At 42.0% G+C, this 12,973-nt stretch overlaps 1 protein-coding gene across 1 annotated transcript in view; it reads left to right on the top strand.

The window, feature by feature from the left end:
• Window positions 1-6,165, top strand: part of LOC131230875 (uncharacterized) — a 34,696-nt gene extending 28,531 nt beyond the window's left edge. Inside the window, exon 5 of the mRNA XM_058226901.1 lies at window positions 5,841-6,165. Coding sequence (XP_058082884.1) covers window positions 5,841-5,874 — 34 coding nt within the window. The 3' untranslated portion in view covers window positions 5,875-6,165. The remainder of the gene's footprint in view (window positions 1-5,840) is intronic.
• The last annotated feature ends 6,808 nt before the right edge of the window (window positions 6,166-12,973 follow it).

Genomic DNA, 12,973 nt, shown 5'->3' with positions numbered 1-12,973 from the left:
GCAAGTTTGTGGAGCTATTGCGTCTTATTACAAAATTTTCTTTCAGATCCAAGGCTGCAAAGACTGAAGCTAAGATGAGCTCGAGTTCTCATCCCTGTCTAGTGGTGGGGCAAAATTTTTGGAAGAGGTAATTTTAGAGGAGGAGATTAAATCTGCTATTAAAGGTTTGGGTAGGAACTAGGCCCCGGGACCTAATGGCTTCCCGTTAGCGTTCTTCCAATTTTTTGGGAAACTGTTAGGTCTCGCTTGGTGGCTTTTTGTTGCGAATTCAACATGAATGGAAAGCTTGCCTCGGAGATGGGTGTGACATTTATAGCACTTTTTCCTAAAAAGGAAGGGGTGGAATGCATCAAGGACTTTCAGCCGATAAGTCTCATTTCCTCTCCTTACAAGATCCTAGCAAAGATTCTGGCAACTAGATTCAGATCCACGTTGGGTCACTTGATATCTAAAAGAGTAGGGGACTTTTGTTAAAGGTCGGCAGATTTTGGAAAGCTCCCTTATTGCTGATGAAGTTATCAATTCGCGGCACAACAAAGGTAGTAGGGGAGTTGTGTGCAAGCTAGATTTGGAGAAAGCTTATGATCATGTGGAATGGGCATTTTTAGACTACTTGTTGGATCGTATGGGTTGCAGAGTAAAGTGGAGGAGTTGGATTATATGTATGGGCTCCACCAAGTTTTCAATTCTAATTAATGGCTCTCCCGAAGGTTTTTTGAAATCCTCTGTGGGTCTAAGGCAAGGAGATCCTCTCTCCCCCTTCCTTTTCGTTATTGTGGCTGAATCACTAAGCAGGATGCTATCTAAGGGGGTTCAAGAAAGTTTATTTCGCAGCTTCAAAGTGAATGGAGAGGTCTTTCAAGTATCACATCTTTAGTTTGTAGACGATACTATATTATTTTCTGACGTGAAGGTTAACCAAGTTGATAATCTCAAAAAGGCAATATTCATCTTCGAAACAGTTTTGGGTCGTTTGGTAAATCTTCATAAATCCAAACTGCTAGGTATAGATCTATGTCGGGAGGAAGTGGAATCTTTTGCTTGCTTGAAAGATTAGAAAGGAGATTATCTGCGTGGAAGAGTAGATATTTGTCCTTGGGTGGAAAAATTCTCCTCATGAAAACAGCGTTAGCTAACCTTCCACTTTATTTTATGTCCTTATTCAAGTGTCCAAAAGAGGTGCTCTCTGTCTTGGAGAAACTTCAAAGGACCTTTTTATGGCAGGGTAGGGAGTCTGAGCTTAAATATAATCTCATGAAGTGGTCTGATGTATGTCAATCAAAGGATGAAGGGGGAGTGGGTATTCGGGATCTTGAATTAATGAACCAAGCTATTTTGGGTAAATGGATTTGGAGGTTCGGGGCAGAGAATGGGGGTTTGTGGAAGTCTTGGTACGAAAGTATGGGGTTGAGGGATTGGGGTGGTGGCCTAAGCACATTCCACTATACAAAGGGTCGTCTGTGTCGAGATCCATCATGACCCTTAAGGGGTTGGTTATCAGGAGGGTGGGTTTTCGAGTGGGAAACGGGTCCAAGGTTAGATTATGGAAGAACGTATGAATAGGAAACTCATTCTTAATTTGATTCCCAAGGTTAGCACATGTAGCCTCAAATCTAGATGCTTCAGTAGCATCTTGGTTTGATTATCCTACTGGTGTTTGAGTGCCTCAATGTAGAAGAGATCTCCGGGAGGAGGAAGTTGGTGAATTATTGGAGTTGCTTCATCATGTCTCAGGAGTCACTTTCTCGAGTGGGGATGATTTGCTATACTGGTCTTACTTGAAATCCGGAACGTTTTCAATCTAGTCACTTTATTGTCGCTCATCAGGTATGTCCAAGTTGATGCAAAGGCGCATACTTTCCCCATTGGGTCCTATGGTGTCCCATCAAAGGTGTTGGCGTTTGCTTGGCTTGTGGGGTGGAATAGAATTCTAACCATTGATAATTTGCAGAGAAGGGACCTTACCATTGTGAATTGATGTTATCTATATTGGAGAGATGAAGAAATATTGAATCATTCATTTATACATTGCCCTTTCTCAAGGGAGTTCTGGTACAGTGTGTTGGGGCACTTTGGAGTCTATTGGGTGTTCCCAGAGTCGATAGCTAACCTATTTGTCCAATGGCATGAGGGAGGCTTAGTGGCAGTTTCAAAGAAGAGATGGAGAATGTTCCTCTTGGTTGGTCTATGGCAATCTAGGCATAACATATGTTCCTGAGATACATGTGGTTCTTCCTAGAATGCTTTCTTAAGAGCCCTTGCTAATGTAGTAGATTGGGTCGGGGCTACAGCTTTTGCAATCTTTTCATCTTTTTTTTTTCTTTGTTTGCTTTTTCTGTCTTTCATTTTTTCGGCTTGCCGTTTTCTAATAAAGTTGTCATCCTTACACACACACACACACACACACACACACACACACACACACACACACACATACACACACACACACACACAAAAAAAGAAGAAGAAAAAAAAAGAAGTTAATGTGACCTGCAGGTACCATGATGCAGGACATGAAATTAACCATCGAGTGCAAGAAATCAAGTCTGTGATTATGCCAATATTAAATAGTCACAAAATTCCACATCTTACATACTATCAAACATTCAAGAAGGGGAATCTATGGGGGTCCAAGCCTACACAACCATTAGGGCTGGATCAAATAAAATTATAAGCCAAACAAGCCCAAATGAGTGTAAGAATCACCCATTCTTGCATAGGATTGTTCCCAACTCAAGAGATTCGCTAAGTTTCAATTTAGGGGAAAATCTAGGGTTTGAAAATTGGGGAAAATTGAGATTTGGGACCCTTTTGGGTTATGGATTTCGGATTATGAGGTTTTCTAGATGACGGTTTGGGATCGGTCAAGGTATTCGAGAGTACAGGGATTGATTTAGCAATTCCCAAGTTTAACAATTCCATTGTACCACCTGTTGATCATGTTTAGGAGTGAATATTAGGGATAGATCTAAGGGGGATTAGGTAGAGGATTAATGGGGGATCCTATGGGGAGGTTTTAAGCCAAAAAAAAAAAAAGGGAAAAAGAGGACCTAGGATGGGCCACGCACGCTGGACAGCAGGTTGGTCTGGATGCACGTGTGTGACTGGACGTCCGTACGTGTGTGGAGCCCACAAAATCGGGAAAGGACTCCTAGGTTAGGATCGGCCAAGGGTGGGTTGTTTCCATACCAAAAATCACTTCGATCTGGCACATGGTTTGTGCGTAGTACACCGCCGAAGTTTCAGCCCTGTAGATGCGCCAAAATCTGAAAACCTTCTTGTGCACCGCTATAGGAGAGAATTTTGATGCGAAAATTGGTAAATCTGATGGTGGATGGGGTGTTGAGGATGATGGATGAGATGCGGAAGAAGATGGTGATGATTTTGAGCAGGTGTGGCTTCACACCACGGTTATTAACCCTTCGAGGAATGGAGGACTTCACACCCAATTTGATCCTTCAACTCAATGTGAGAGAGAGGAAGAAACGCAGGATTTTTTTTATTCATAATACCATGAGAGTCCATACATGGGATTGCTTTATTTATAAGAAAACCCTATGTCCAAAAAGACAAAACTACCCTTGCGCCATGTGCACACACTAATACCAAAACTAAAACAACTAATTTAAGCAATCAAAATCGTTCATGATGTTTTTAATAATAAAAATAATCAAAACTCAAAATCCTAAATCATCTAAAGTAGTGGGCCACGATCATGAGATCCGATGGTAGGATCTATGTGATGATCGGGTCCACTCCAACGCTCCATAACGCAGCCCCCTAATTATGGGGTCCTCCAAAGATGTCGTCGTCGATCCAAATCGAAAGTGGGGCTCGCCTCCTCCTCGAATACGTGCATAGAGGAGGCGTGTGTATGATGTCCCCATCATATCAACCCTATTTTGATTGGTAAAGGTCCAAGTGTTTGGATCGGTTTTTGAAATCACGTCAGTTCGGTTCCACAATTTTGGATCCAGTTACAAAATGGGTCTAGTCGGGGCTGGGTTAATTTTATTAGTAAAAATTATATATTAATTAATCTAAGCAACTTAATGAGGTTTTCCAAGTCAAGCACGTAAGACAGCCCCACACCACGCTTGTGTCAAAGGGGCACATGTTTGTGTGATTTATTCCATCCATTGGGTGGTCCCGACCATGTAAATGCCCTTATCTGACCCCGACCCAACTTGAAACCAAGGTCCAAAGACCTGATATACCATTGGGTACTGGACCTGATCAGATCTGGGTCACGGTCCTCAACAACAAGACCCAGACCTGACAAGACCTTAACCTAATCAGGCCAGGTAGTGAGTAGCCCGATGAGCCAAAGAGCGCAACCCATGTAACAAAAAAAAAAAAAAAAAAAAAACCTCCCCAACCTCCATGTCACACAGTCTCTTATCAACCACAAACAAAAGCTTGCTCTGCAACATCTCAAGAAGTCTCGCCCATCATGTCCTCCATCACAATCCTCGAGAAAGCTTATGTGATGGGGAGACCAAACCAACAAGCCTCCCAGGATCATGAAACACTGGGAGATGGCCCTCTCTCTCAGCAACAACACTAGCCAGTCTTGGAAAAGCCAAACGAAGAGGGGAGAGTCACTACACCAAGGATCCTCCCAAGATCAAGCACGAAATCCATTCCCAACATAAACATCATTTCCTTCCAGAAACAATTGACGATTCTTAAAATGACCCTCCAAGCCTCCGATGCCTATACATAGAGGTAGATTTAGTGAACCAGGATCCTACTTCCAACCCATATTTGTAAGCAGTAACTTATTTCGAAACATTATCTTCCTCTACCCCAAATCTCCACAACCATTTCCCCAATGAGGCAAGATTCAAGTCCCTAATGCCTGCACCACCCTCATTAGTAGGCATGCACATATCACACCATTTCATGTGATGAAATTATGTCTATATTTCGAACCTCTCCAACCTCTAAATCTTCTCTCTTCTGCTAAGAACACTGGGTGGGCATTAGAAGAGAGACTTGAACAACAACAGCATGTTGGACATGGCCACTTTGATGGGCGTTGCCCTTCCTCCAAGCAACAAGTACCTGCCCTTTTAGCTTGAGAATTTCCTCTCAATTCTCTCCATCACATTGTCCCAGAAATGCTTATCTGGCTTCCCTATACACAGTGGAAGATCCAAATACGAAGATGGAAGGCTTCCAATACCAGTCTTTCGACTTGCTGGGTAGCCAACCTTTTTTGTGTTTTGCTCATTTCCCTTTTGCCATTTTTTTATTTGACCTTTTTTGTTGTTGATTGAAACACAATTAACGGCATATATTTCACCATATGGTGTCTTGCTAATTATGGTTTGGTCATTGCAACAAAGACTAGGTAAGCCTCACCATAAAAAAATTTAAAAATTAAAAATAAAAGGGAAAGAAAGACACTTGGCCAACATGTTGATTGCACCAACCATTACTGGTCCAGTGCACCTGCATGGTCGTGGGGGCTCACCTTATGGGTGCCTTGGATCTTGCACGCATGCCAATATGGCACATACAGCTGCACATGTGTGGATTGGAGTCCACATATTTTGGCTTAGCAAAATTCTATGAAATCATGTAGTGCTTCCAGGGTTCCACAGAATAATACTCCAGATTTGCTTCACCAGGAAAATCGTAGGACAGCTTTAAAAAGAAAGAATAAAAAAAGGAAAAAAGAAGAAGAAAATAATCCTTGGGGGTAAAAAGAAAGACCAGAACTGCTGCATGAACAGCTGAAATCATCTAGTGTGAAACAAGTTCTATTAGACTTGTCCTTTTTTCAAAGTTTCTTTTACTAGTCACTGATTCTCTTCTGGTATTTGGTCATGTAGGTGTTGTGGGAAGAATGAGATAAAAAGAATCTAATCAAAGGCAGCAGTCTGATGCAAGGTTAACATGCTTGCAATGGAAAAGCTTCTATCGTCGCAGGCGACAGATTCATGCAATGCTAACATGACCATATGGCAAACACCCGAAAGCCTCCTATGAGTTCTCTGCTTCATAGATTATGCAGCTTTATATTGAAAGCTGAAACAGATTGCGCTTATTGTTCAGGTGAGGGTTTTCCCTTGTTGGATCTTTGCCAGATAGACAAAGTCAAATATGCTTTTGCTAACCAATAAATGGGGGAAAATAGAGAAGAAATCTTTTGCTTCTTGGGATGCTTTTGTTCAAGCTCAAGAGTAGTAATCATCTTACATGCACACGAATGGGAGGGTAATCCCAGTTGTATCTTTCAACACTCATTTTTAAGGTTTTGGTCCCTCAAAATGTAGCTTGGTTAGTAAGAAAAGGACTGGTGTGATATTTGAGAACTGATCGCTTACAGGCAACGGCATGATAATTTGTCATGCAGGCATATCTTTCTGTACCATCTGAATGGTAGGCCTCATCATGAAGCTCACCTCACAGTCTCACACAAATCAGGCCAGTGCATTCAGCAGGTGGGCCACACTGTTGGAATCAGTGGACAATTGCAGCTGACTCAACATGCAGATGTGACCCATCGAATGAGTGGACTGTCCTGATCTTCATGATGAGGCTTACCGTATGGATGTCTTTCACAAGCAGCATGTTGGCAGGAAAGATAGGCCCGCATGCAAGTGGTGATGCCGTCACCTGGTGTAGGTGATGGGCTTTTATGTTATTCTACATTAGTTATTAAATTTTCTCAAGTTGTATTTTTTCTTGTGCTTAAATCCTTATGTTGATATTGCATTATATTTAGCCCTCCCAGTAGGTGTTCTTTCCTGTGATGACCAGGTTTCCTATATATAACCATGCAATCAGAATGTATGATGATTTGAACCCTTCTTTTCTCATAAGGCTACACAAGCAAAAAAATTGCAATGAATTGGGCAATCCAACCATGTTCAAAAAATCATGCAAATCACTTCTTCAGATTTTTAATGATTTTTTAAACCATTTTTAAATGGTTAAGGTTATCTGACCGCTGTGATTTTTTGGTCTATCAGCCTTTTGTTGGCATCCCCTATGAATGAATACTTTAGACCACCATAACTGGAAAAAAAAAAACACCGAGAGTATGAAAATTTATTGATCCTATGCGAAATTGATCTCCTCTCCCCCAAGGTTAGGATTGTTGGTTTGCTGATTTTTGGTCCACGAGCCATTCACAGAAGTCCCCTATGAACGACAGTTTGGATCACCCTGCAAATACGGCAGGTGTATGGTACAGCAAGTCGAGCTCTAATAAGATTAGAAAAGGTCTAGCAAACACATCTAGAACTATCAATATTAAAAAAAAGAAAGAGAAAAAAGAGAAGTCCAAAATAAAAGAGGAAGTAGAATTCATCCATTCCTGGTTATCGAAATTCCCCTACTTTGCCAAAATATCTACTACAGCATTTGCTTCCCTGTATGTGTGGTTCGCTCTCAAACTTACGAATCCATTGGAGTTTGGAACTGTGCTCACCGATCTTGAGTTCTGACCCGGTAGCAACTTGTTTAACAGCATTTTTATAGTTGGTTCAGAATCTCCCTTACTTCTTAGGGTTTAAATATGCAATTGTTCCCTTCCAACCAAACCTCAAATAGTAAAATGAAATACTGCCAACTAAAGTGTTTTAGAGTGAATTTTTTTTCAATACCTTAATGATTCTTTTTATTGTGGGTCGGGAAATTTTAGTTGGAAATTCATTTGCAATGGAGGTTGAAATTTTGGTAGCAACTGGGCAAGTGAAGAACAGGTATGGGTTGCTTTCAATCTGTAAGAGGAATTTCAGTTTTTGGGTATTGGGGGCACTTACAGGCAGCAACTGAAGGGCAAGTGAAGGACAGGCCTGTGTTGCTTTTGATCCATTAGAAGAATTTCAGTTTGAATGTCCGTCCAACCCTAAACCTTCATTGGGGTGTGGGGTTGGGAATAGAACCACAAGTGCATTGTATGCTGATTTGGCAATGGAGTCACTGGAAGTGGTGATTTTACACGATCAGAACTCTTGAAATTTTTTGGGCCACGCCTCGATTCCATGATTTCCAATCTGTCATTAGTTGGGCTGATTTGTTTAGGTAGGGAGGTTTGGGGATAAAGGTGTTGGTTATCTTATTTCTGCTTGTGTTCATTACCTTACAATCATTCCATAATTTAGTTTTTTGACTGTTGCTAATGTTACGGGAAACCCATGTTGTTCTCTTTTTAAACATTTCATGTCCGTGCGACGTCCACCCCATCCAATAGCTCGGCCCTACCATGAGGATCACCTTGGGTAAAAACCAGGGCCATTCAATCATCAGATGGACCACACTTGTATTTTGCTATTTATCAGTGGCTATACATTATTTTCATTGGAAAGAAGGATACCATATGCTAAGATAAGATGAGAGATGTTTTGACTAATGGCAGTATTCTTTGCACCACACTTGCAAGTTGCAAACTTGTGTATCATGCGCCTGCAATCTGGGCCCTTTGTTGTCCAGGTGAAAATGCAGGTTGCCAAATGATGAAGACGGGCAAGTCATCGAGTGCGCCGTGCGTATTGGCTGAATGTGAACCTGTGAACGCATTCTAACCATACATTGTTATCAGATACGTGTGGCCCACCATTTTAAGCCAACCAGCCTTTCTTTTGGGCCAAGGTATGTTCAAGGTGGGTCTAACTGTTGATTGCTGAGGATCTAAAACAGTGCCTAACCATGGGTGCTCCAAAAATCTCTTTGACTGAGCCATCCCAAACCCTTAAATCAGAGGCATGCAAATAGCTGTTTACGAAAATGCAGGAACAATTTGAATTCAACAGGAAAAACAAAGGGATGACTAGATATTTCTGTTCACAACAGGAAAAACCAACTGAATACGGGGCCCAATCTCTTAACAAACTGAAAGACTGTACACAACACCCCTCTGGGAGGTCTGATCGCATTGTTGAAACAATGCTTGTTCCTCTCAAGCGAAATGACCCAGAAGGCTGCAAGGAGACAAGAGTCGCCCCCTCTTCTTTGAGTTACCCACCTTCGCTAACCTCCCAGGATCTGATGTGAAGACCTAGGAGATTTCCGCCTGCTTCAGGATTCCACACCTGGTGAAAACAACCGAAGGACAGTGGAGAAGAAGACAGGAGACAGACTCCGTGTCATCAAGGCAAAGGCAGCAGGCATTCGGGACAACTAATCCCCATTTCTGAAGGTAGTCGATTGTAAGGATTCGACTCCTTCCCACTAACCAAACAAAGGCGCAGACCTTCGAAGGGGCCCCAAAAGACCCGTGCAGCTCAGCAGGCAGGTTCCAAAGGGGAGATTTACACGGAGAAGACACCACCTCTTCCCAGCTTCCATGAGGCTGAATTTGGGGAATCAGGGGTTAGCTCGAACTTCTGCAAGCGAGAGAGAAGCAAGAGTAAGTCGCAATTTCGTCATCCTTAAGGTCTCTTTGAAAGAGGAGTCCACACTCCAACTCCAGAAAAGGAAAAACAATCAGAGACAAGAAATGTTTGGGTAGGGGCAAAGACTAGCTAGAGTTGAGGAGTAGTCTCTGGGGAGAGAGACCACACCGAGGTTCAGAGCAAAATCCAACCCTTATTCATTCCTCACGGCAGAAGAAAGATTTGCAAAGACCAAGGCAGCTAGCTTATCCACTTACTTCCAAAGGGCAGAAGTTTTATACAGAGAAGATTTCTTAATCCACTACCCACCCAACTCTACACCATACTTGGCCACAATAACCGTTTTTCCATAAGAAATCTTCCTCAGAAACAAAATGCCAGTTCCACTTACCTAATAGAGCTGAATTAACTCTATGCCACTCCCTCAGAGGACGGTTTACAAACTTCATCCCACTTAAGGAGAGGAAATTTTAAAGAGGGAGAATCACCTTGCTACAAGAACCTCCTGAGTTTATCTTTGGAAACATAGATTTAGGACAACAGAATAAAGACATGAAGTAAAGCAGCATGTTGGACAGGAAGGTTTTGATCATGTTAATTCTACCTCCCAGCGAAAGGAGATTACATTTTTAAGAGGATAATTCACATTCAAATCTTTCCAGCACCCTATCCTAACGGTGCAGAGCAGGCTTCTTCACACATAACGGAAACCCAAGGTAGGTAGATGGAAAAGATCCCACTTGGCATCCAAAAACTGCCACAAGGGCAATTAGTTCTTCATCTGAAGTGTGGATGCCGGAAATTCACTTTTAGCTTGGTTAATCTTGGGACCGGAAACAATCTCAAACCAACAGATAGCCATAACAAGGCCGATTATCAATGGTTCGGAAGGTCCGTGGAAGATGGGAATGTCATCTGCAAATTAGAGATGGTTGATCCTAACAGGGAAGTTATAAACTGTGAACCTTCTAAACAACCCAACTTCCCACCCCCTGATTAGTATCTAGTGAAAGACTCTTATACAATAATAAAGAGGAAATGAGAGAGAGGATTCCCCGTCTTAAACCATGAGAGGCCTTTAAGAAACCAAAAGAGGACCCATGTATCAAGACGGAAAACTTGGTCGAAAAGACATAACACATGATCCATCTTCTCCAAGTTTCCACCAAACCCAACTGAGCTAACATGTAATTCAGGAATTTCCAACCAACACGATCTTTCCCCAAAGCTAATTTGCAGAGGATGTCTTTCCTGTTGGCCCAACAATAAGAATCTGTGCATTCATAAGCCAACAGAGAACAATCCACCAAACACAATGGCACTTTGTTAGGTGGAGATAACCTTAGGAAGAACCTGCCTAATCCTAGAGCTCAGGATTTTAGCTAAAATTTTGTAGCAACTACTAATCAAATTGATCGGTCTATAATCTTTAAGGCTCTTGGCACCTTCCAACTTGGGAACTAGGGCAATAAAAGAGCAGCCCATCTCCGATGGGATGTAACCAGAAAGGAAGAAATCCTGGATGAAAGCATCCACTTCCTGCTGAACCAAATCCTAGAAAAGCTGGAAGAAGGCTAACAGATATTTATCAGGGCCAGGGACCTTATCCCTAGCTAATAAAAAACAGTAGCCCGAATTTCTTTAGGAAGAATAGGTTTCTCCAGAGAAGCCCCGTCTTTAAAGTAAATCCAAGTAAAAGAGAGATCATCAATGGTTGGCCTATCCAATCCCTCTTTTGAAAGGAGAGAGTAAAATTAGCCATAATACGAATCCCATCTATATACACCTGTCTCGGCACATCCACACGGACTAATAAGATGCCGCCATGTGTCGACATTACATACTAAATAATGGACAAAATCCTACATGCGCACTAAGGATATCTTTTGCCCCATATCCTTCGGTGGCATGCCACCTGGCAAAAGCAAAATGGTACTGAGCCATAAGCACATCTGAAGATAAGACACTGCAACAAGTGACATGTGACCCTAAAATGAGTGGCACGTGTAGTCAAAGCAATCATGGTGAGAGATCTTAGTGACGAGCGGCGCTTTCATGGTGATTATAAAGGTTCAAGAAGTAGATCCTTCTCAAAATGAAAGAAAAATTGAATAACATTATGAGGAATTCGGATCTAGTGAGAATGATCTCGTAACATCCATGGGTCTCTACAATCATGCTGGCAAGGAGATTTGAAAACGGTTTTATACCATAACCCTTGTAGATTTCTTTGCCATGCTTGGAAGATCAGAAAATTATTCCACACCATAATTGTCAAGGATCCTGAACCAAATAGGAAACCAAACAAGGGTCTGCCACCTCCCGAGATATAAAAGCAGCACGCAATTAAGAACTCGAGACCTCACGCCTAGAAGTGTACATGAACCGAGCTAGCTCGGTTAGCTCGCTCGACTCGACTCAACTCGACTCGAAAAAGCTCGATTCGACTTTGTTGGAAGCTGAGTTCGAGCCGAGTCAAGCTGATTTTTTTAGCTCTAAAATGAGTTCGAGCCAAGTTCGAGCTGGCCCCCGCTCAACTTGACTTGGATCAAACCCAACTTGAATCGAACTTGGATCGAACCAGTTCGATGACTCGGTTACTTTGATATTGATGTTGCTCACCAAGTGTTTGATGAAATGACTCAAAGAAGTGTGGTTGGTAGTAAGGAAAGTATGTATATGAAACCAACACTCTTTTTTTTTCTTGATTTTTATGTTGCTTAGAAGGTGTTTGATAAAATACCTGCAAAACCGTTGTTGTTGTCTCAAATACAGTGAGATTTTGAAGGTACAGTCAGATGTTTGTGAAAATGCTGCAATGGCGAACTCGGCTCAATCTTGGCTCGAAATGGCCCAAGCTGCTGACCAAACCGAGCCGAGCTGGCCAATTAGGCTCAAGGATCGGGCCGAGCCGAGTTCGAGCTGAGGTCAGCTAATGGCCGAGCCGAGTCGAGTCGAGCTGAGGCCAGCTCAACTCGGTTCGACTCGATGTACACCCCTACTCATGCCAAACACAATTTTTTACACATCACAATACTACTTATCTTAATTTAGTTCCTCTACTTTTGTCTAGTCACACTGCAGAATGTTTGGAGTTTAAGTTAAGCTTAGATTACTACTACCCTGCACCATCGTTGTAGTATGCTTAGGACTAGTATTAATATCCATGACTTATTGTCATCGGATCCCCAATTAACCAAGTCATCACTTCAAAAATCACACCTCGGTCATATCTATTGACCATCTGCCTCAATTGATTGTCCATACAAGCGATCATAAGTATTTATCCCTTTTATTTATTTCTTTGCTTATTTTGTTAATATGATGATTGTATTAAACTTTAAATACAAATCAGTAAAATTTGCATTGTTGGCCCTCTTTAGTTTATTGTTCTATTGAGAAATACAGCAATCATCGTTGAAAGAAGAAGGCCCTAACGCAAGGCAAAGAGTTCCCATTCATAAGAATAAACCCCACCCCTTCTAAAATTGCCCGATCACCTACAACAATGGGTGGTTGGGAAGGTAGTCGATCTCACATATCCATTCTTAATTGGTCTATCAACGCCTGGGGTTGCAAAGGGTTCAATCCAACTAAGTCAAGTACAACTCTGGCACGCCTGC

Source organism: Magnolia sinica, chromosome 17 (genome assembly GCF_029962835.1).
Source record: "Magnolia sinica isolate HGM2019 chromosome 17, MsV1, whole genome shotgun sequence".
NCBI lineage: Eukaryota > Viridiplantae > Streptophyta > Magnoliopsida > Magnoliales > Magnoliaceae > Magnolia > Magnolia sinica.
Note: the sequence above shows the minus strand (reverse complement) of the source record. Positions and strands in the feature narration are given on the sequence as shown.